General features: G+C 39.0%; 1 protein-coding gene across 1 annotated transcript in view; it reads left to right on the forward strand.

The window, feature by feature from the left end:
• LOC111148954 (DEAH-box helicase 15) overlaps positions 1-10,224 on the forward strand; it is a 56,855-nt gene extending 46,631 nt beyond the window's left edge. Inside the window, exons 11-14 of the mRNA XM_022505791.1 lie at positions 1,148-1,270; positions 6,527-6,717; positions 8,270-8,439; positions 9,637-10,224. Of these exons, the coding sequence (XP_022361499.1) occupies positions 1,148-1,270; positions 6,527-6,717; positions 8,270-8,439; positions 9,637-9,754 (602 nt within the window). The 3' untranslated portion in view covers positions 9,755-10,224. The remainder of the gene's footprint in view (positions 1-1,147; positions 1,271-6,526; positions 6,718-8,269; positions 8,440-9,636) is intronic.
• The last annotated feature ends 15,424 nt before the right edge of the window (positions 10,225-25,648 follow it).

Raw genomic sequence — 25,648 nt, forward strand, 5'->3', positions numbered from 1 at the left:
CTTTTTAAAGGGGAAACTGTATGGGAAAGTAATTTGATACTGTATTTGATCTTGTTGTTGATTATTCCCATTATCTTCTATCTGGACTGATCATTTATACTTTTTTATATTGACAAGGTTTTAAGAGCTTTAAAAATGTGTTGACAAAGTCCCAAGCTGTTAAGTATTTTTACTTTCATACTGCTTTTATTACTATGGAATTGCTAAAGTGAATTAAGGAAAGTTGTATTTTAAAAATGTAGTGCACGCTTTGTAACAACTTAAAGTTTTATGTGAATTAACATTGAGGCTCTAAACAAATACTGTAGTTACATATTTTGGTGACCCTTGAAATAATGACTGTTTCAGACTAATTGTCAACTTTTTAAATACTGAATTTTGCTTTTTATATTGAGGTTTTGATTCAAATAACAGTTTTTTTTTTTAACTTGGGACGTCATTTTCTAATCTTTTTATTAAAATGCTGGAAAACTAGGCTGAATATCCGCAGCCTTTTTGAATTTTCTTAATTCAAAGGCGGTTTAACCTTCCACCACTACTGCTATCATCAAAACCCAAGATTTCATGATATTTTTTTATGTTTACATATGCTTCTGCTCACCGGTGCTAATAGTGATACCCACCAGTTGGTAATAGCCATAGCACTAGGGAAAAATTACAGTAGAAATGTGGCAATAGACTGGTTAGAAAGTTGTTTTTAGCCCTGCAGTGGGCAAATAGAACTCATAACTTCCATAGCCATTCAATGGATTTAGTGGATGGCCTTTTGAAAAATTACATTTAGCTTAAAGGCTATTGACACCATAATTCTGGTTATTGGTAGAGCTATCGGCACTGGTTTTTGAAATAAGTCGAGCTTTCTATTTCTAGTATCTTGATGGCCTTCAGAATAGCTGTTTGATGCCTACTTTTAGATCTAGTTAAAATAATCAGGTACTCTGTAGCTTTGAAACCCTCTTGTCTTACAGATGTGGTTAGGTGTTGATGTACCAAATCAAGGTAGTAAACAGTCCAAGATGCAGTTGGAGGCCATCCTGCCCTGCCCTATGCTCTGTGAACTGACCTAGCTAGGCCTTGTTCCTCTATCTGTGAATGCGTGACTCATCGATATGGGCGTTTGTGTTGGGCCCATACCAACCTTGTTTAGTCCCACAGTGTTTTGTTCGCCCCACGGAGGCCAAGAAAGCCGCAGATGAAGCCAAGATGAGATTTGCCCACATAGATGGAGATCATCTGACACTGCTGAATGTCTACCATGCTTTTAAACAAAGTAAGTGTAAATTAGATTGAAGGCACTCTTTTGTCTAAATGTCACTTGCAGCATATAAGATGTTTCTTCATCTTACTTTCATTTATTATCTGTGACAACTTTACATTAGAAACCCAGAGGTACTTTAGAAAAAACTCCTGACTAGCATTTAAAATAGAAATTGTCTGTCCTTTCCAAAGTTGTTTATTTATAATCAGGGGGAAAATACCGATTATAGAAATCTGGAAAATAGAGCAATAAAAACAGAATACAAAATAGTATAATATTTATCACTGAACTATAATTTTTATGTACCTTTTTTTCCTATTTCTTTTCATTCATTATATGTGAATAGTTTTGTATCATTTATAGAATCTTTACTGCTTAATAATTTTACTAATAAATAGCTCTTAAGTAAATATAAAACTAACAAAATAGAAAAATGGGCTGCAGATGTGAATGACCATTCTCAGGTTATAAGTGGTCCATATACATGAGGAGAAAGATCAACTCTACTTGTAGTTCAAGAGCATTATTATTGAGAGGTGCCATTTTCTCACTTATAAAACTGGCAAAGCTTATAGAAAAATAGTCCTGAGCTCTGTAGGAGTGGGTTTAGTGTAACAATCCTACACTAGAGGTAGAAATATAAATTGATGTGGTCTTTATGAAAAGCAGTAGATTTTATGTCACTGAGACCTGAAGAAGTTCACACCCTTTGACCCAGAAATAATCTATGAAGTTATCTTTCAGTGTCCAGTGGACACAGATATAATTAAAAGATTTCATCCCAGAATTATATGTGATAGTAAAAAGGGTAGGGGGGAACTGTCTTAATGCCCACCAATAAAAAGATGGTTCAGTGATTTATGCTGTACTGTTCTAGCTTAGCTTTTCTTTTCTTCTCTCTTCTCTCTTCTCTTCTCTTCTCTTCTCTTCTCTTCTCTTCTCTTCTCTATTACATTTATTTGAAAGAGAGAGAAAGAAAGAGCACAGGTCGGGGGCTGAGGGTAGGGAGAAGCAGACTCCCTGCTGAGCAGGGAGCCAGAATGAGGGGCTTGATCCCAGGATCCGGGGATCATGACCTGAGCTGAAGGCAGACAGTTAACTGACTGAGCCATCCAGATGCCCTATTCTAACTTTAAATCATTTTCAGAGACTGTTTAGTGACATGAAAAACATTTTTCCATTTGTTTGAGAACAAAGAAATACAGTGGCTCAAATTCAGGTTTTTCACGTCGTTTTATTTGTAACTCATTTTTGTTATCTTCTAAAAATCTATTTACACTCCTAAAATTGTCTGTTCATTTTGGCCCATCTCTTTTGGGTGGGGATGAATTTATTTATCTCAGAGTCCAAAAATGCTGCAGAGCCAGTAAGTGGAACAAAGAGCATAGCTGCCAAAGTGCTGCACGTCTGTGTGTTGTGTCCAGTGTACTGGTAATGCATAATGTTAAAGACTGTTCCTGATAGGTTAGGTCAGTTCAAGAAATACACTATATTCCTGTGTGTATCAGGTGGTGTCATGGTGGTTGGTGGTGGACTATGTGACCACCAGGCACATAACCTATTAACTGACGGGGAGGCTGCAGAGGGGAAGGTCTTGAGAAGGAGCAGATTCATGTCCATCTTGGTTCTCAAAATCCTTTGATATCATTAAAATACTGTTTTAAGTGGAAATTAAAAGATATCTAATGGAGCAGCATGGGTTTTTACCATGTATGTATCACAAGACATTTTAATGTTCTTTTAAGTTAGGAGATTGTATTAGTTATTTAAGTTCTCTTTAAATAACTATTAAAAGTTTTTTAAGTTATATAAGCACAGCAGTTGGTGTATTTGGATTTCATCAGTTGCTTTGAGAATGAAGTTTAGGTTTGATAGTATAGAGCTGTGTATTTAGATTTTAAGTATGAATGTAACAATTCAGTTTTTGAAATTTGCGTTGTTTACTGTTTCACATGATAAAATTAGTAAATAATGCTTTTTTCTTTACATATTGGTAGTTGGGAGCTTTCTATGAAAATATTGAACAGTAGATAATCTATAAAAGCTTTATCCTACCGCTTCTTAGTAAGACTACGAGAAGGAGTGTCATGAATTAGAGAGGTAGCATCCATTCTCTAGATGCTTGATCCTTGTCTACTACATGCTTCTCACTGCCATAGGGATGGTAAGCTGTTGGGTGTTTTTAGACCTTTTACTCCATATACTTGTAATAAATAAGGTCAAAGGAAACAATGAACATTTGATAGAAGTGTCCCCAGTAGTCAAAGGATTTAGCCTTTAATTACTGCCTGTCATTTTTTCAAATAAAGGGAGCTGTTTAAAAAATAATATCAGACTTCCAGATCTCTGCATAATATTTGAACATTTCATATCCCTTTATTGAATTTGGAATGTTTTCACTAATGATTTTTAAATGATGCTATGTTTGTTATGTTGTTAATTGAAACGTTAAGTATAGCAACCGTGTTTCAGATACTGGTCAAGAGGAACTATCTTATTGGAGACAATGACAGTGGCTGATTACATAGAAAAGCTAAAATTCATCTTGATATACTATATGTTTATTTAAAAAATTAGAGAGGAGAGCGCGCATGGGCATGCACGTGAGCAGAGGGGTGTAGAGGCAGAGGGAGAGGAGAATCTTTTTTTTTTTTTTTTTTCAAGATTTTATTTATTTATTTGTCAGAGAGAGAGAGGGAGAGAGAGCGAGCACAGGCAGACAGAATGGCAGGCAGAGGGAGAAGCAGGCTCCCTGACAAGCAAGGAGCCTGATGTGGGACTCTATCCCAGGACGCCGGGATCATGACCTGAGCCGAAGGCAGCTGCCTAACCAACTGAGCCACCCATGCGTCCCAGGAGAGGAGAATCTTAAGCACACTCCACTGTGAGCTTGGAGCCCATTGTGGGGCTCCCTCTCAGGACCCTAAAATCAAGACCTGAGCTGGAAGTTGAGAATTGGTTGTTTAACTGACTGAGCCACCCAGGCGTCTCTGAAATAACACTTTTGAGAAACAACTAGATTTAAATTATCTTGGAACACCTTGATTTGTCTGTGTATCTGATTTCACTCTGAAATGATTTGACTTTAGATCTTAAAAGTAGTTCTGCTGTATTGGTTAAGAAATTTATAGCTAGCATTATTTTAAAATATTTCCAGTTTTGGATTTTATTTTTCCCATTTATCAACTTATTTCTCACAAATTTAGAAAGTACTTGTAGTACTGCCAGATAGTGTTTATCTTGACCACTTAAAATTGCCATTTTGTTACCCTAAAGAGTATTCTCTTTAGGGGGTATGAGTTCTGAACTTCAGAACCTCAGAAAAGCTATACTTCAGATCAGAGTATGCAAATCAGCTGCCCTTTTCAAGGGCCCCCTTTCTTACTGTCTCAGTGTGGGCATTTCCATTGCGTTTCAGCTCCGTACGTTGCACCAGCATAAGCGAGGATGCCTCTAAAGCATACTTTCTTCTCTTTGTGTTATCTCCTGAAGATACTTGGTTGGTGCTTTGTTTTAAATGTCAGTAAGTTCAGATGGATACTTGTTCTCATTCTACATGGGTTAATGACTTGAACACATCAGTTCTTTAATTTAAAAGATCCATTTTACTACCTCACCTGCCCACCCATCCTTTCTGAAATGTGGCTGCATTTTGTAATGAGCAGACACTGATTAATATATGTTGTTCCTTTGAAAAGCAATTAAAATGTTGTATGTTACAATTGGTAGAATCCTAGAACTAAGGAGAAAAGAGTGTGCCAAAGATTAATGTATATTACAGAAGCTGCAGAAGGATTAACATAGTTCCGATTTTAAGATTCCCTCCCTCCGCCCCCCATTTCACAGTAACCCTCTTAGGTTTATTTATCAAAAGGCCTATGAAGTAAATGATGAAGTTTTCCATTGTGACTCTCCAGGACATAAAAGTGTCACTGTATAATATTTTATATTATGCTGCAGTTTGAGCTCTTTGCTTAAATGAGCAAACAGTGTATTGGTTGGAAGCTTGTCAAGGATTCATCAGTAGAGAAATATCCCTTTGGTAATAAATACATGCAGTGAAATTATTTGAAGTGTTTAGCTTTGTTTATTAATAATAGTAAGACTTGTTTATTAAACATGAGTAGGGATTCCAGAATCCTTATAAACTATATCATTTGTATTTTTTTTTTTACTTTTATAGTCTAGCTCTAGTTTTTTATTCCAGTTTTTATTTTAATTCTAGTTAGTTGGCATATAGTGTTAATTAGTTTCAGATGTTCAGTATAGTAACTCAGCACTTCCATACATCATCCTGTGCTCATTGCTGTTTAAAGGGATACATTCATCCCTGTGTTTATAGCAGCAGTATTTTATAATAGTCAACATATAGAAGCAGCCCAAGTGTCCATTGATTGATAAATGGGTAAAGATGACGTGGGGCTGTGTGTGTATAGTGGAATATTACTCAGCCATAAAAAGAATGAATTCTTGCTATTTTCAGTGACAAGGACAGAGCTAGAGAGTATAATGCGAAGTGAAATAAGTCAGAGAAAGACAAGTACCATATGATTTCACTCACATGGAATTTAAGAAAACAAGCAAAGGGAAAAAATAAGATAGGATCAAATCAAGAAACAGACTCTTAATTATAGAGAACAGCATGATGGTTACCAGAGGGGTGGTGGCAGAGGGAGGAGTTAAAAAAAAAATAGGTGGTTGGGATTAAGGAGTGCTTTCCCACTTATATTTTAAATCTTGTTTGTCCTCCATTAAAAGGCACATGGGTTGCAGTGAAACTTTTAAATATTTAGCTCTAGATTTGTGCTCTAGCTCAGTAGTAGTTAAATAAAAATTATGTAGTAGTCATTTGAATTCAGTTTTACGACTTCTAAATTATATTTGGTAATCTTAATCTAAGTCTGTCCTTCTTTGAAAATGAGGAAGACATGACATTTTATCACATTCCCTCAACCCATCTTTGTCTGTTAGACTATATGAGAAACAACCAGGTGGGTGTTAATGGGTGATGTAACTTCATCAAAAATACTTTATTCAAAATCAAAATCCAGTAGCCAGAAACCTTAGTGCTATTTCTGATTTTGAACTTCACTATAGATTTTTAGGAAAGTTGATAACATTGTGGTTCTTTTATAACATTGATGTGGCTAATTCTCCTTTCTATATTACTTAGTTTATTCTTAGTAATGATTTTTCTTTTTAATTAGATGATACACCTATATGGATAATTCACGTCCCCTCTTTTTTCCCCTCCCTCCAACTTTGTAGATCATGAATCGGTTCAGTGGTGTTATGACAACTTCATTAACTACAGGTCCCTGATGTCAGCAGATAATGTACGCCAGCAGCTATCACGAATTATGGACAGATTTAATTTGCCTCGTCGAAGTACTGACTTTACAAGCAGGGACTATTATATTAATATAAGAAAAGCTTTGGTTACTGGGTATTTTATGCAGGTATGTGGCTAATACATGCATGCGTGTATAATTAAATGTTTATATAATAATGTTTGCTTTCTATAACAGCCCTTTAAATCTACTTAAACAAGTTAAAGAATGTCTCTGAATATTGATTTTAAATGTTATGGCCAGATTTTGGACTGAACTAATAATATACCAAGAAATTTTGTGTGTCTAAAAAAATGAGTGACAGATTAACTCATTAAATGACAAAGTTAGTAATCCATTTATGTAGAAATCGGTTTGGAATTACTCTTTAATTCGCAGTCTTTTTTTTTTTTTTTTTAAGATTTTATTTATTTATTTGACAGAGAGATCACAAGTAGGCAGAGAGACAGAGAGAGATGAGGAGAAGCAGGCTCCCTGCTGAGCAGAGAGCCCGATGTGAGACTTGATCCTAGGCCCTTGGGATCATGACCTGAGCTGAAGGCAGAGGCTTAACCCACTGAGCCACCCAGGTGCCCCTTAAGGGATTTTAAACAAATTATGTTTAAAAACTCATTCCCTGGTGGTAAAATTGAAAACAAATCAATCCATTACTTGTGATTGGATTGATTTTAATCATCACTTCTGTTTCCTGTTTGTTCATTCTTTATTTTGGCTATGTCTGTTAAGCAAGATGTGGCCTGCCTCAAACAGTATAGATTTCTGCTTCTGTGAAAGTTAAACTTGGTTAGAAACCAGGCATCCAGTATAGTACCTGGCATCTAGTAGGTGCATAGTAATTATTTATTGAAGGAAATTGAGTTCATTTTTCTGTTCTTTATTAATAATTCTTCATTTCTGTCATTCATACACATTCTTCATATTACTATAATTCTAGAATTGGAAAAGGCATATCATCTGTTTCAGTGTTAGCTAATTAAATGGTAGATAAGTTCCACCAGTTGATGTGTTTGATTATAGATAGAAGAAATGGAGGCAAGAAGCACGTGCACCTTTTTCTGCTCCATTCTTGTTATATTTTCTTTGTAGACTACCTTTTGCTTTATTTTTCCATCTTAATCATGAATGTTCCAGTAATTGTTCATCTAATACACAGTTGCCACCTGGCACTAAGGATCCCACTCTAGATAGATTAAGGCAAGAAGGACTAGATAGTGTATATATAAGGCTCCATGGGCCCATTAAGTCACTGTTCAAACTGCTTAACCCTGCCTGCCCTCGCAGTGCAGATGTAGCCATGGGCAAATCCACATCCGTGTGTTCCAGTGAAACTTTATTTATGGACCCTGAAATTCAGATTACATGATTTTCATTGGTTACCAAGTACTGTTCTTTTGTTGTTGTCCCCGCCCCCCAATTCTTTAAAGACATGGACCATTTTTGGCTGATAGGCCTTAACAAATGCAGACAATGAGTTGGATTTGGCATGCAGTAATTTGCTGATCCCCTGCTTTATAAGGCAGTGATAAGTAAGTGTAGCCCCTGAATAAAAAGCAAAAGTTGAGGCCTGCCTGTTCTAATTGTATAGGTGGCTTTATACCACTTTTGCTTTATAAGTAGCACATCAAGAGCATTGTATTAATTTACTGGATTTTGGTTTCAGGTGGCACATTTAGAACGAACAGGGCATTACTTAACTGTGAAAGATAACCAGGTGGTTCAGTTGCATCCCTCTACTGTTCTTGACCACAAGCCTGAATGGGTGCTTTATAATGAGTTTGTTCTTACAACAAAGAATTACATCCGGACGTGTACAGATATCAAGCCAGAATGGTAAGTACCACCCTTTGTTCTAACAGTTTTTGTTAGCATTTTTGCTCAGAATGGGATCTGACTTTGTTGCACTAGTCCTATCCTGGAACTTAATGTTCTTTCTCATCAGCTCAGGATATGTGCTCCCATGTTTAGGTATGGGGCCTTGATCTGATAGTATGTTTGATCTCTTAGAATCTTTGCTTTGCTAAGAGGATGGTGGGATTGTTGGTATGGGCATGGGCAGGATTTGAAGCCAAATATAAAATTATAGTTGACTAGCTTCAGGAGTGTCCTAGGAGCTATTTTGTTGTGATCAACTCAAGTCTACTGGTACTGTACTTGAAACAGTCTTTTATCATTAGCTTGAACTATTTATATGTTGATGTTTTAAAGAGTCAGTAAGCAAACATAAAAACTACACGTCTTGTTGTATCTTAGCATATGTGATTTGTAGATTGTTACAGGAACTGATTGTGTTATTTTAAGCAAAATTACCACCACTCCCCTTTTGTATGTCTGGTTTTTGGTTTGGTTGGTTGGTTGGTTTACCAGAGTCCATTCTGTAACTTAAGATAGGAGATGTCAGCTAAGAATGGTGGGACTGAAAGCACTAATTTTAGTTGATGTCACTTGCTAGATATTGTGAGGCTTCTTTCCTGCACAGATTTATGACTTTTGACACTTGTGTAGGACATTACCATTTTATCTTAAATTCTTTGTTGAGAAAAAAATTGTATGGCTAAACATTAAAAAAGATTCAAGTGAATTCTTTGGGGTGTAGATCTATATTTATGGTTAGTAAACTTTGAGAAGATACAATCATTTGAATGCAAAGGTATTTTTCATATAGAACCTGTACTACTATAACCTTGGAGAGGTTGGTCAAAATAGTGTTCTAGAGTGAAGAAATTAAGACCTTATTTTAATATCTTTATGTTAATGTGAGAAAGGTTTTTGAAAGGATTTGTCTTGAGCTTTTTTTTTTTTTTTTAAGTTATGGAAATTCCAACATCAGAAAATTTTACAGCTTGCGAAAGTAATGCACTTCTAAAAGCAGTGTTTGTATGGATTAGGCGTTTGCAGTTGTAATGTTGATTTAGATTTCTAGATTTACCTTTGTTCATCAATATTTTAATGAGTAATTCCTATCCTGTTAGCAACTCTAGTCTTTAATTAAATGATAATTTGGTAATTTTTCCCCCCCCTTCTGGACAGGTTGGTGAAAATTGCCCCTCAATATTATGACATGAGCAATTTCCCACAGTGTGAAGCAAAGAGACAGTTGGACCGCATCATTGCCAAACTTCAATCCAAGGAATATTCACAGTACTGAATTCCAGTGCTTAGAACTGAAGTTATTCAGAGGACAGCTTTAAAAGATGAATGAACTCAAAAGTTCAAGTTGTGCTCTTCACGTTGGTTCAATAATGGCCTTTATTTGAAAGCTTTTTAATTTTTCTTTACAGTAAATATTCCATTCTGATTTCATAAATTAAACATTTATGCCTCCCTTTTGTGTTGACACTGTAGCTCATACTGGAAAAGTCGATCAATGTTTTGCAGTTTATTGAAAGTAGTTCTATATATAACAATGTTATAAGCATTTCTTTAGAAATGGTTGAAAATGCTTCTAAAATGTGATTATCGACCATGGTATGCATGATCGTTGTAATTGTTGACATTCCTTTTAGAAGTTGTGAAATGTTACAACTTGTGCTTATGTAGACACAATCTTCTGTCTCAGTACAGAGGCACTGACTTCAATAAAGTCTATTTATACTAATTTCAGCCAAAGCACTTTGATATCTTTGTTCTAGTCTCTCTAAATATGGCTTCTTCTCTTCTCAAGTGTGGGACTTTTTTGTTTTTTAATTGTAAGTATACTATGATTTCGTATTTAACATCTTTACACAAAGGCTACTGCTCCTTAGATAAAATGGTCATTAAAGCAATATTTTTAAGGTGATAGCATGGTACTTTGTTAGGTTAAACAAGGTGTGATCTAATGGGATAAAAGTGTATGTTTTCATTCAAAATTGGCTCTCCAAGGACTGAATAACGAAAGAATAGCTTTCTCTTCGTCTTAAAGTTCATTTCATAAGGCTGATTTATTACCACATTTTTAGCAGATCTTTTTATTATACTTAGAGAAACCTTCTCAACACCCTATCCTCTGAAACGGATGTTTATTTGTATTAAATTAATAGTAGGGAATGATGTTACATTGTAGATCTTAGAGTTGGATATTTTACACAGTGTACAAGAGTGATTAGTAAAGTGTGTTAAAATGTAAACTTGGCTTTCTGTTTCCTGTAACAGGTAGTAGACAAGTTAAAAACTCTTTTTTAACAGCAAATGAGGTGTTCGGTGTGCTCCCGTAAGGGGCCTGTAATAAATCCGTTCCTTTCACTTGAAGAGTAAATACTGTACTCCTTAATTTCTGGACTCCCTTTTTCTATTCTTACCCACCACCCCATACACAAATATTTAAATGTTAAAGGAAATGTACAGGTGTTTTTAGTTAGAGTTTAAATATATTTTGTAGCATATATCTTATGTGGTTTAAGAGAGTTAATTGGGCAAATTAAAGTTTTTCAGGCTAAATACTTTTTAGTATATGTAGCTGTTATTAAATTATGCTGGTGGCTTTTAAGAGTTAATACATTTCTCTAAGTGCCTAATGTTCTCCCCATGGGATAATGTACATGGTGAAATAATATTTAGGTTGCATTTAAATTGGTTAAAAATTTATCCCAGTTTAAGTATTGACAAATTATCTGCTAGAATTTTTTTATGTTAAGAAAGTCTCGGCACTTGATCAGACTGTTACTCCTAAGCAGGCAGCTTTTGCCAAAGTATTACGTTGCATTTTTTTTTCCCAGTTGCATATTTTTATAATCTGGCCATTACCTACTTTTAAATAGATCTCAGTATAGTGTATGTGTTGTTTAATCTTGTGCTTTTTAAAATTCTAAATTAGACCATTAGGTTTTCTTAAAGAGAAACTTAAGTTGCAGAGCTCTGATGTAAAGAAGGAAGTTTGGCATTTGGCAGAGTTTCTAGGAACAGCGAGTACTCTTTCCGTCTTATAAGTGATGAGTGTGCACTGGGAGTGGCCGTGGAAACAGTGGAGCAGGTTGAGCTCTTTCATTCCATTGTCATGCCCACTGCACCATTGAGTTTTGTGAGGCTGGCCATATCTGACCAAAGCTTTGAGTCTTATGCACTGAAGTTTTTGGCAAAAGAATGGCTTTAAAATTTGTGTCCTCTAACCCCTTTTCCATAGGTTTGGCAGCAGAATACAGAAGCAGTTATAATTTCCCTTGTTTCCATAGGTGGTTAAAACTGTCAAATGAATCCCCAGTGGTCCTGTAGAAGAAAATTAAATTTAAAGATTTTTCCATAATAATTCAGAAAATCTTACTGAAGATTTTTCTGAAGAGGTCTCCTCACTTCTCAAAATAGTAGAGCTACTTTTTGTTGTGAATGTAGCATAAGAAAGGAAGGCCTTTGGCTATATGTTGTAGAAATGAACACAACTTGGGGGAATAGAACAGGATAACATACACTCTACAGTCAGTCCACTAAGCCACAGCCCTTATGAGTCATAAGTCCATATGACTTAGTCCTAGAACTTCAGGTTTGTAAGGTAACACAAACACCTTGAGATTCCCTTCTGAATAATTTTAATGGCCATCCTTTCTGCTCATACACGTTAAAGCAAACCATTACTTTCAAAGACATCTTAATAGTTCTGCTAGAAATGCTGAGCTGAAATTTTTCTTTCTGACTAATTGTTTCTAATTCTTGCTTCTAGAGCAAAGTTAGTTAAATAAGGATGTTTGTTTTACTGCACGATGCTATTTAGATACTTAACTGTCCTCTTCCTTTACCCTGATTTAGGCTGAATAGCCTGTTTTCCCCTCACCCTTCTCTTTGATACCATTTCTAGATATCTTGAACATCCCTGATTAACCTCTGCTAGATATTCTCTGGACCGTAGTCAGTTCTGTGGTTTTAAACTGGGCAGAGAGCAGTGGAACTTGTATTTCTCAGGGGACCAGACATGACATCACTTCTGTTAATGTAGCTTATGATTACATTAACCTTTTGAACAACCACAGCGTACTTTTGGCTCATGTTAATTTTAATGTAAATTTAAGGCATCCAGTTAGGGGTGGCTGGGTGGCTCAGTGGGTTAAAGCCTCTCCCTTCAGCTCAGGTCACAATCCCGGAGTCCTGGGATCAAGTCCCGCATCTGGCTCTCTGCTCAGCAGGGAGCCTGCTTCCTCCTCTCTCTCTGCCTGCCTCTCTGCCTACTTGTGGTCTCTGTCAAATGAATAAACAAAATCTTAAAAAAAAATTTAAGGCATCCAGTTATTATGTGGTAATTTGGGATGTGGCTCAGGGCTGGGAAAAGACTGTCACAAGACCGTGGACAGTGTTCATCTTAGAGACCTCACTCCATGCTTTTTAATGCATCTCTGTATTGCTCGTTAAATAATGTTTAAAAAATTTACAGACACAAGAACAGTGTCTTCCTAAATAGTTGGGTTAGGAATATCTCAAGTACATTTTTTTTTAAAGGTTCTAGAATTCTTAAGAGTGTGAAACCAACCTACAACCAACATTGTTTCAGATGCTGTTTTTATCAATACTGAATTTAAAAGTAAAGTTGACAGGTTTGGTAGGTACATATTTACACAGGAATTTGAATTTTATATTTTTTATATTTCATTTTTATATTAGAGAAAGTCAGGGAGGAGTGGTGTTCCCAGGCAGTTTTTGTGGTGCATTAGCTAGTGCTTGGACCTGTGGACAAAATGGCCCTGTAGGTACACTGTTGCACAGGTATTATCCTTCATTGCCAAGACAAATGCATTTATTGAGATCTTGTTGCTGTGGTGACTTCTAATTACTTTTGTTGGTGTACACTGGCTAGTTGATGGAAACTTTGCTGTTTGGCTTAACTGAATTTTCTAGCTTGGACTTGGTAATTGCTCATTTTGAGGGTATTTGAGCCTAACCTAGCAAACGCAGTTCTCTGCAGCCACCTCCATCAGCAGTGGTGTATGCAGTGTAGCCCAGCCTGGATTTGGGAAGTTTCTTAGATTTTTTTTTTTTTTTTTAAATGAATACGTGGGCCTCTTATTCTGTATTAAAAGATGCTATTTCTTGTAGAGTCTTCATTTGTAATTGTAGTAGGTTGTAGTAAATGGAACCTGATGGAGAACTCAAGTTGTAAACTTGGGAAAACCACACTTAAATAACTTGGTTTTTGTTATTTAAGTGTGGTTTTCCCAAGTTTACAACTTCTCAGGTTCCTTCTCAGGTTCCTCTCCTGTGGTCTACAGCCCAGGAGTGATGAGCAGGGAGAAAGCGGCCCAGGTTGAATGCGGCTTATGAAGGCGTGGAGGAAATCGGTAACGTCTTCGAGATCTTGTCGTTAAAAAGAATCATTGGGTGCGCCCTCAGAGTTGGTTATGCATCCAGTTCTTGGTTTCGACTCAGGTCATGATCCTCCGGGTTGTGAGATTGAGCCCCGTGTCGTGTTTCATGCTGAGCATGGCATCCGTTTGGAATTCTTTCTCTCTCTGTCCCTCGTGTTTTGTCTGTGCTGCGTGTGTGTACTCTTCACATAAATACATCGTTAAAACCGTTAAAAGAATCATTGATAGCTCTCCCTATAAACTCATCTAGTACCTGTGAATTTTCTTGTGCTTCTGTGCAAATGTTTGGTTAGTAGCATTGGTGAACATTGTATACACAGTACCAGTTGTGATGTCTTTACTGACAAGTGTCTTCATTTCAGCTCATGTATTTGTTTTTCATAGGAATTGTTAGGCAGTTGAAATTTTGTCTTAGCCAAATTAGAGACATGATCAGACTGAAATGAGGTTTGCTCTCAATTTTAGGGGGTGACTTATTTTAAAACACTTAATGAATGGGAATTTATTTTAATGCTTACAGAGGTGTGAGTTGTTTTATTTTAGATTTTATAAAGAAGTGGAATTACTAAGGTTAGATGGTGGGGAATATTTCAGCTTTATGGCACTAGCTCTATTTAGTATCTTATCAAAGAACCTTGTCCTTGATTCACAGGGAGGGTTTACCTGTCAGTGCTAACATTCTTCAAAAGGGAAACATTTTAATTTTTAAGGAATGATAAACTCATGCAGTAAATTGTAACAGAAATTATTGGAATTTCATCTTTGAATTGTGATAGTCTATGTATGCCATTGCTTTAGTTTTCAGTTCTTGGTACAAAAACGTACAGGGCTATTTTATAAAACAAAAATTCTTAAAGCTTTATATTTGGCTATTTTATGTAATCATTACTTCCCAAAATTAATTATATCAATGAAATTTTTTTATAATATAGTTCATGTTTTATTTACTTTTTTGTATTTAAGAAGAGGGGCTGGACTGATGATGTTAAAGGTATTTTTTAAATTTTGAATGGCTGCACTTGACTAACCTTCTGGAACATTTAATTACCTTAGAGAAACATAGGACTTTGTACAAAAAGTAATGGTACGTACTGCTTTGGAGTTGTTCTCTTAAAGTAATGTTATGATCAGGACTGTCTCATGTCAGTTTTGGTAGGAGATACTTTATTTGATGAGTAAGAACACATTTCGCCATTTTTGTTAGTGTGGAGAAATGTAATATTGGGTGTCTTTTCGTACAGAGGATTTTGACACGAATTGATGGCTCTTGGATAGTTGTGGTCATGTTTTCACCAAGAAACAACAGTGTAGGCTGAAGGCAGTGGAACTGATCAGGGATGGTGGAGGAAAAGAGAAAGCAGTCAGTAGCAACTTTTAAAATAGTTTATAGGAACTCTTCAGAATCCTTCATTAGAACTGAATCTTATAATGTGGTATATTGCGTTATTTCTTTTTTTTTTTCTTTTTTTTTTTTTAAGGAGAACTGAAGTCCAAGGTCATGTGGCCACTTAACAGCAGAACTGGCTATTCCTCATTTTGCATGAGGGCCCCTGTACTAAATGTTTTCCCTGAGCTGTATAGCAGGGAGCTGGGATATATCAAGCCTGGTTGGAGTCCTTGACTGATCCTTAGATTATGGTGCTTGTCATAAGTTTGGAATATTTTCCACATTATAAAATTTTTTTTTTAAAGATTTTATTTATTCATTTGACAGAGCTCTAAGTAGGCAGAGAGGCAGGCAGACAGAGAGAGAGGAGGACACAGGCTCCCGGCCAAGCAGAGAGCTGGATGCGGGGCTTGATCCCAGGACCCTGGGATCATGAGCTGAGCCAAAGGCAGAGGCTTAACCCACTGAGCCACCCAGGTGCCCCATCCACATTATATATTAGGCGCATTTGTGACCAAGGTGGGTCCAGTTTTCCATTTTGTTTTAGTGTTCATAAAATGGAGAGGGAACTTTACTGTATCCCTGGTCCTTCTCTTCTTTAGGTAGTACTTTAAGGGTCTGAAGAGGACACCTGTTTTAATTGGTGACCTACTTGTTTAGTATAGTGTGGATTTTCAGCACAGCCCTTTCTTGATTGTGGTTTTAGAATGGCTCACGGAACATAATCTGAAGTGACATTTGAAGTAAACATAATCCAGAAGTCAATTTGTTCTGTTTTGGGATTAGAAGTATTTCCAAACCAAAGTGAATCATGTTTATTTCCTCCTGCTTTCATTCATACTAAACTGTTTTTCCCCATGACTTGGAGTCATGGTGAGGATAGATCATCTTTCCCACTTCTGTACTTTCAGTCTGAGTATTTGAGGCTGTTCTACTCTGTTGGGCTGTTAGTTCCTGAAGAGCTGGAGCTATGTTGCATGTCTCTATGTCCCTAGTACCTGACTCTAGGCCTGGTATATAGTAACTTTTCAGGAGGTATTTTTCAAAATAAACTGCTGTGGCTTTCATGTGTTTAGTGTTTTATGTCATTGTTTCCTTCTTACTGGTAGTGGTAGAACTTAAGACTCCCTCCTACTTTTTACTCGTTAGGCTAAAAACCAGATTGTTCAAGGGCATGCAATGGAGTGAGGCAAGAATGTGATAAAATGAACTTTCATAAACAACAATCAGATTTTATTTTATTTTTATTTATTTGTTTTTCAGTCAGGTTTTAAAACCCATTTGTGACAGCTAACCTGCTTCCTCATTTGTAAGGGGAGGCTTGATTATAATAGTTTGCCCAAAGGGTTTTCACTAAATAAAATAATATATAATACCTGGTCCAGTGGATGCCCATAATTGACAGCCTTTCCTGTTCCACTGTCAAAAATACGATTTTAGGGGCACCTGGGTGGTTCAGTGGGTTAATAAGCCTCTGCCTTCAGCTCAGGTCATGATCTCAGGGTCCTGGGATCAAGCCCTGCATCTGGCTCTCTGCCCAGCAAGGAGCCTGCTTCCTCCTCTCTCTCTGCCTGCCTCTCTGCTTACTTGTGATCTCTGTCTGTCAAATAAATAAATAAAATCTTTAAAAAAAAAATTTAAATAGGTATTTTGTGGGACCTTAGTAAAACTCCATTCTTTACATAGAACTTAAAATAATTATTGTGACCTCCTTTCAAAGATCTGTCTTGCTTATTCCCTGACTCTCAGGATTCTTAAAGTCACTTGGAAAAAGATTGCCCTGTGTAAACATAGAGTACTGTGACCAAGACAAGCAGATCTGAGTAACCTGAATGCTTTCACTCTTGACATCCTAGGGGATGCTTGCAGGAAGTATTCAGAAAGAATGTATTGAAAGGAATCAGGAGCTTTTTATGGATAATCTACGTTGTATTTATGGATTGACAGAGCACGAGCCTCTGTGACAGTGTTTATAGATACTGTGACCAATCATGTGTTCATTATTTGTTATTATTAAGTTACATTTGAACAGTACAAAGACGAATGGTGACCTGGAAGTTTTCCATGGCCATTGGATTTCCCATAGAATTTCTAGGCCCTCTAGATTTATCTTTTAAGTTATGTTCTAAGTTTCACTCTCTGTTAAAAAAAATGGAAAGCTTAGGGACACAGTTAAGTGGCAGTATATCACTTCCCAGGGCCCGTCCCTCTTTTATTTCCAGGTCATTATCTAGTTTTTGAATATGGCATTGCCACCTTGACTTTTTTTTTTTTTTAACTGTTCAGCACTAAAATATTTGAGATAAGTCCTTAGTGTTGAGGAAATCCTGAATCCTTGAGCCAGGGTGGTTAAAAGCAATGCAGTGACAGGCTATGAAATAGTGTTGTCATAACTTACCAGTGGCTAGTAAATAGGGTAGTTGCCTTCTGACACCATTTTGAGTGAAGGCAGTTTAATTGCGTTGCCTCTGTTTAGATAAGCATTTGAGATCCACAGTCAAATGTATGAATGCTGTGGTTTAAAGTATTTCCATTATATAAGATTTGATTTTTTTCTTTTTTTTTTTTTTTTAAAGATTTTATTTATCTGACAGAGATCACAAGTAGGCAGAGAGGCAGGCAGAGAGAGAGGAGGAAGCAGGCTCCCCGCCGAGCAGAGAGCCCGATGTGGGGCTCGATCCCAGGACCCTGAGATCATGACCTGAGCCGAAGGCAGAGGCTTTAACCCACTGAGCCACCCAGGCGCCCCTAAGATTTGATTTTTTAAGTGATTTTTTTCTTGCTAAGTTCTACTTTATATCAAAATTTATTTTGGACAGTGTCTTTCACTGTGTACACGGAGAAAGAAGCATCACCAACAAATGTATGTAAATCCAGTGACTGTAAGAAATTGAAAATTTGCAAACACATGATTGACAGTTGGTGATTTTCCCCCATGCTTCACCCTTTCCTTAACTGCCCCCCCCAAGATCCTGTGGAAACAATTCTGATTAAGAATTTTTAATTTTTTAGTTGTGTTATTTTTCTTTGAAGATGACTCCTTCCCTGTTGAGTGAAGATTCTAGTTTCTGGGCATATCGCATTCATGCTTCTAGCCTCATTGCTTCCTGCAGCATAAACAATAAACACTTAAACCACTAAACATTTGCCTGGATACTCAGAGGAAGGCTGCAGATATTTGAGCTAATTTTTGCATGCTTTGTCAATTCAAATTTTCTACTAGGTTGAAAATCCACTTTGGTTTGCACTGGTGATGGGTTTTATCCTCTGATGATTCAACCTTTTCGATTTTTGAAAAAGAGGAGTTTTAACCTTAGCAGTCATGTAGCACTTTAAAATTCAAAACAAGAATTTGACTCTTTGACTCTTAAAATGATACTGTGTGTTTTGTTTCTATGGAATGGGAGTTAGTTTCTGTTGCAATTGCAGTAGCTGTCATAAAATCAAAGAAAGTGCTGGACGGGACCTCAGAAGTCCTTGATTTTAAACCCTCATTTTCAAAGAAAACCAAGGCCCTGAGATAACCAAATTCTCTTCAAGGTCATTCAGTTTGTTATTTTGTCTCTTCATTCTAAGTCATGGCTTTTCCCCTGATACACAGTTACAGAGAGAGAGAGGAAGCAGGCTCCCTGCCGAGCAGAGAGCCGGATGCGGGGCTCGATCCCAGGACCCTGAGATCATGACCTGAGCCGAAGGCAGTGGCTTAACCCACTGAGCCACCCAGGCGCCCCGACATGGTGGCTTTTAATTGCACCTGATTTCCTGCTTTCCCCAAATAAACAAAAATGGCTTTTGAATTATGCCAGTGGCATTAAGAGAATGTGGGTAATAGTGATCAAAACTTCTGTGTGTGCATTATTTTAAGTGATTTAAACATGGAATAAGTTTTAAAACTTAGCTAATTTCAGACAGTACCCCCCCCCAATCATGTGATTAGAGTCTGGTAATGGCTGTAAAATTTTGGCCCTTTATAACTAAATATCAAGTTTGTTTATTTTTCATTAAATTTTTAGGTAATGCATTACCGTTTCTTGACTTTCTTTTCTTTTTTTTTTTTTAAGATTTTATTTATTTGAGAGAGAGACAGTGAGAGAGAGCATGAACGAGGAGAAGGTCAGAGGGAGAAGCAGACTCCCCATGGAGCTGGAAGCCCGATGTGGGACTTGATCCCGGGACCCCGGGATCATGACCTGAGCCGAAGGCAGTCGTCCAACCAACTGAGCCACCCAGGCGTCCCTGAAATGGGGATTAACTATAAAAGTATGTAATGTATTTAAAAGAACATAGTCCCTAGCCATTGATCAGGTACCCAAAAGATTATTACTGTAGTTTATTTGTAAATGACTAGGGACTGTGTATCAGGTAGAGCAGGAAAGAAGGGTCTCCATTTGCAGGGAAGCATACCCAACTTTGACAAAGAACTAGCCCAAGTTCTCATGTCTAGGCCTAGGATTCTGTTTCCTCTTTCAGATCTAATTTTTTTGTCATTCCATGCTGACTCCCCTGTAAATTTCAGTTTAGTTATGCCAGATAGTGTTCCTTAAATGAGCCAGTGGGAATGTGTTGGGGACCTTTCTGAGGACAAGCTCAGCACTTTGGGAATGAAAATGGTAGGGTATCTAAGCACCCCAACTCCAGGTATGCCTCCAGCTGTAAATCTGCTTCTGAAATATTCCACTGGGTAACATGGCTTAGGGCTTGGGGAAGTGAAGGCACTTTTCAAATAAATGGTTGTCTGGGCCCTTCGGTCTCAGTGGGGGCATTAGGATTCAGTGGTGAAAGGGTGGGATGTTTGGAATACTTCTTAAGGCCCTGGCTCCTGCCACTTGCACAGCTGTGTGACTTTGCATCTACTTGGGGGCAGCAGGCAGCTTCTAGAAGCTAGAGGAGAGGAGGCAAGGAAACAGGTTCTCCTCTAGAGCCTACAGATGGAATGCGGGATCTGTTGACACCATATTTTAGCCTATAAGACCCATCTTGAACCTCTGGCCTCCAAAAGTGTAAGATAATACATTTGTTTTATTTTTTGTTTTATGTGATACTTTGTTATAGCAGCAGTCTGAAACTGATACAGCTTGTATCACACTTCATGTATGTGCCTCCTGGTCCGCCCCTACCACCACAAAAAGAGAGAAAGAAAGCAAAAGAGCACAGGTCGGGGGAAAGGTGGCAGAGGGAGAGGGAGAAGCAGGCTGCTGATGTGGGACTTGATTCCAGGACCCTGGGATTGTGACCTGAGCCTAAGATGCTTAAAACAACTGAGCCACCCAGGTGCCCGTGTTTCCCTTTTCTAAAATGTCCTCCTCCAGGACATGGATTCCTTCCTCACCTTTACCTTCATAGGTCTCTCTGTACTCATGTACCACCTACTCAGAGGGACTTATTTCAGATAACACACTCTCATATCACTTTCCCCTGCTTAATCTCTTTTCCACTAGCACTGATCACAATGTGACCATAAATGTACATTTATTTATACACAGACACACACACACAAGAGCAGAGTCCAGACTTGGTACTCATTTTGCCTGGCACAAATTAGGGGTCCATAAAATATTTGTTGATTGAGTGAAGGAAGGAAAGGTCTTCCTAAATGACGTTCCTGCTTCACCTATATTCTTAGTGTTGTTTGTATATTTCTCCCTCAAACCTTTCAATAAAACAAGGGCTCTCTGCTTAAATGATGGAATGCTTCAAACACATAGCAGGTTGCCAGCAAGAAATTGGCATTAGTTCTTCACTGCAAATGAGAAAAACAAAAGTGCCTGGTCCAAGACTGGCAGCTTTTTAAGACCATAATTGTGGGGATTTGGGCCACTGTGCTGGGCCAAGGGGAAAGGTGAGTCCGATGGCTCACCTGAGCTTCCCAGGAGGAGCAGGTTGGTTTCATCCTAATCACTCTCTGAGATCAGCAGAGCTGGGAGGATGCTGGGGAGATCATCTGGACTCACTCCCCGCCTTTGCTGTGTGACTGTTGAAACATTCCCTGGGCTCTGGAGTTTAAGAAAATAGTTCCCCTTTCAGAACATTCCTTCTCCCGTTCCCGTCTGGCCCCAAAATTCCCGGCCTTCAGTGAGCCACTTGATAGGTTTTATGATACCCCTGGGGACAGAGAAATCCTGGCTGTCTTGGCTCGATGCAAAGGCAGTCAGTCGTGTTGGTGACTGTTGCAGACCTATGGGACTAGCTCTTGTGCCTGGCTACCCAAGGTGTTTGTAGTTCCCCTGCTGCAGGCAGGCTTGAAGTGGCGGTGGCCCTAGAAGCAGCTTTGAGTCACGCTGGGGTGGGGAAGGTTGTAGATAAATACCTCATTCTTCACCTCTTCATTGGGCTGATTCTCCAGCCTGTTCCCCACTATCTCCCAGGGGTTCCCAGGACAGAGTTCCATTTGCCCAGGCACTGTTAAGCTTGCCAGTGGCCCTCTTACTGGCCTCCTTCCCTTCCATAGCAGCACTTTCAGGGATCACATCCCAAATACAATACACCCAATTGTCTCAGGGGCTGCTTTTGGGGGAAGCTCAGATTGGAAATCAACCCTCAGCTCCACCATCACCCGTTGGTTCCCTCCCTGGGTTACCCTGCTGCCATCCACACAGCTGCTCATGGCCTTCCCCACCTCATCCCATCCTGACCTTCTCATCCTCCTCCAGCCCATTCCTTCCTCAGCAGCTAATCTCCCTCTTCGCGCTTGGCTCATAGTCACTGCCTTGGGGCAGCTCTGATACTCAACTTCTGGGGGAGTCAGCATGGATAGGGTGGGCATCTCACTCCCAATGTGACCCAAAGTTCCTGGTGGCTAGGGACTGTCTTAGACTTGTTACTCGACCTTAGAAACTATAGTGTTGAACCCAGATATTTAATAGGTTCACAGCAAAGACTAATTCAATGACTTAAAGTATCCAGAAAAAAAGGATTATGGTTAGAAATTCAGTTATAAGAATTTTGGTCGTAGATGACAAAAAAATCCAACTCCTATGCTTCATCAGAACTGGCAGTATATTGGCTCATACTGTGAAAGCGTCTAGGGAAATGGCTTCGGACAGGGCTCAAACAATGGCTTTGGGACACAGCCCCTCCCCTCCATTCTGTTTTCCTCTGTTTTGGCTTTGTTTGCATCCTCCTTGGGGATCCCAACTCTTACCAACTTAGTGTCAGCTGGCTCTGTTGTAAGGGTAGTGGGTCTTCCCAGGAGCTCTTGTCTCAGGCTGTCTCTGCTGGGACCTGTACCCCTCCTGAGTCAAACCCTGTGGCCAGGGAGGTGCCCTCTGCTGACTGCCCAGACAGGGGTGGTGGAGCCCCCTGTCACTCCTGTGGCCTCCAAGAGTGGAGAAAGGGTACTTGCTCTCACAGACCCTGATCCGGTCTTCAGGCAACTGAGCTCACAGTGCCTCTTTCCTTGTCTTTAAAATGGAAATAGTATCTAGCAGAAAGCAGTGTTGTGAGGAGTAATGGAATTAATAGTGCATTTAAAACACTGCCCAGGGGCTGCCTGGGTGGCTCAGTGGGTTAAGCCTCTGCCTTTGGCTCAGGTTATGATCCCAGGGTCCTGGGATCGAGCCCCGCATCAGGCTCTCTCTCGGCAGGCAGCCTGCTTCCTCCTCTCTCTCTGCCTGCCTCTCTGCCTACCTGTGATCTCTGTCTGTCAAATAAATAAAATATTAAAAAAACACAAAAAAAACACTGCCCAATCCAGGGAAGGCACTCAGTGAATGCTCGCTATTGTTAGTGCAAGCTATTTTTGATACTGTAGAAGCACTCCTTTCCGGTAAGCTTGCAACCAACTGGTTGGTTAATAAAAAGATGGCTCTTTAAAAGTGTTATATCCTTGGGCCACCTGGAGTCACTAAGATGTACATTAGATCTGGAGAACTACTTGGAACTGAAAATTTGTGCCCTTTGACCTGTATCACCCCATTTCCTCCTCCCTCTAGTCCCTGGCAACTACCGTTCTATTTCAGATTTCTATAAAGTGGGATTTTTTTTTCTTTTTTAGATTCCACATAAGTGATACCATACACTACTTACCTTTGTCTTTTTCTGGCTTATTTCACTTGGCATAATGCCCCCAGGTTCATCCATATTGTTACAAATAGCAGTGTTTCCCTTTTTATGACTGAATAATATATATATAAACTGTGTGTATAATACATATATATATGTATATTATATATATATATTTTGTGTGTGTGTATATCTCAATACCATGTTTCACTCATTCATGGAAGGACACTTAGGTTGTTCCCATGTCTTGGCTGTTGTGAACAAAGCTGCAACATACAGGGGAATGCAGACACCGCTCTGAAATAATGATTGCATTTCCTTCGGATAATACTCGTGAGTGAGTGGGATTGCTGGATCACATGGTAGTTCAATTTTTGATTTTTTTGAGGAACCACTGTTCTGTTTTCCATAATGTCTATACCATTTTACATTCCCACCAACAGTGTGTAAGTGTCCCCATTTCTCCACATCCTTGCCAACATTTGTTATCTCTTGTCTTTTGGATAGTAGCCATCCTAGCAGTTGTGAGGTGATTTGCATTTGCCTGATGATATAGTGATATTAAGCACCTTTTTTGCACCTGTTGGCATTTGTGTGTCTTCTTTGGAAAAATGTCTGTTCAGGTCCTTTGTGTGTTTTTTAATTGGATTAAATTTAATTGGATTGCTTTTTTTTGCTAGTGAGTTGTATGGGTTCTTTATATATTTTATTTATCAACCTCTTATCAGATACATGGTTTGCATAGTATTTTCTTCCCTGTTAGTGGGAAAAGAGTAGAGTCCAGACACAAACCCACACGAATACAATCAACTAATTTTTGACAAGGGTGTCAGGAACACACCAATGGGGAGAGGACAGTCTCCTCAGTAAATGGCATTGGGAAAACTAGATAGCCACATGAGAAAGAATGACACTGGACCCTGCTCTTATACCACTCACAAAAATTAACTTGAAATGAATCAGACTTAAATATAAGTCCTGACACCATAAGACTCAAAGAAAACAGGGAAAATCGAAAAACGGTGTTTAAAAAGGATAGTGATAGTTTTCCCAAATAAATGACAACAGGATTCCTTCCGTGTGCTCCACCAGTGTTCCTACTGCAGTGGCATTTGGTGGATAATTGATCCACTCAGTGAGTAATGACACTTTCTAGACTAACCAGTGTAAAAGTTGTGGGGAGGAGGTTGCCCAGCACTTTAGCAGTGGAAACAGAGGCGTGCGGTCAAGCCCACAGGGACAGCAGCCATTGACTGATCAAACAGTTGATTCTATTTGTAGCCAATATAAACTGTGTAGTGCCTTCTAGAAGAGTGGGAGACTGTGATGGAATACCGCCTATTACATGGTCATGTTCCAAAAAGTGGTAGAAGTCACTGGGTCAGGCTGTAGCCAAAATTAACCTTGTGGAACTTTCTGGAAGAGTGGGAGACTATGATGGAATACTATCCATTGCGCCAACATTATCCATGCAGTGGTGGAGGTCGCTGGGTCCTGGCCTCCCAGAGCAGTCAGTCCTGGCAGTTTCCCTCCTCCTGCCTCCCACAGAGGGGCCCTCCGCTCGCAGCCCCGCAGAGTTGTAGCGAGAGCCCATGTTTTATTACCGTGGTGGAATTTTCAAGTTCTTTTCCCATTAGAGTATCCTCCCCTTTCAGCTTGTTTCTTCTTGATTAATCACCTAAAGATCTTTAGGCCTATTCCTTACATAAACCTGTCAAGCTTCATCTCCCTTCGTCAGGCCAAACCCTGCTTTCTTGACTTTTCCTCCAAGATATTAAAATAAGCAAGGACCACAAAAACCAACGACACTGAATACGTCTGTTTGAAACTGTGTCGAGAAGTTTAAAAGGGGCCAGACAGCCTGGAAACATGAAAGATAGTCCCTCTCCTCAGTCACCTCTTTCTGATGAGCCCCAGCAGAGAGGGCTACCTTGGGCAGAGGTGGGGGGTGGACAGTCAGGCTCAGCCTAAATTCTGAGAGAACTGTTGCTGCTGAGCCCAGACCCACATCTCTGTAACTTCTACCCTCTGTTCCTGTGGAACAGCACCAAAGATGGGTTTGGAGCAGTGTGACAGCCTCCTGTTTTGGACTTGGGTAAATCAGACATCAAGGCCTAACCCCATGTGTCACGAGCTGTGTTATCCTGGGTGACCAGATGTCTCAGTTCTGTTGTCTCATCTCTGAAATGGGGATAATAGTGTGGTTGGCACCAGATGAGCTTGGTGTGAACACTGAATGAGGTCATGCATGTAATGACTTAGCACAGTATTTGGCTCATTCATAGTGCTGTTACCATGGTACTGACGGCGAACCCTTGCTCACGCACAGCCAGTCGAAAACCGGCAGACCGCTGCTGTGATGCCCCTTGTGTCTGTCAGGAGGACCCCT

This window comes from Enhydra lutris, unplaced genomic scaffold, assembly GCF_002288905.1.
Source record: "Enhydra lutris kenyoni isolate GAN:26980312 unplaced genomic scaffold, ASM228890v2 scaffoldscaffold21, whole genome shotgun sequence".
NCBI lineage: Eukaryota > Metazoa > Chordata > Mammalia > Carnivora > Mustelidae > Enhydra > Enhydra lutris.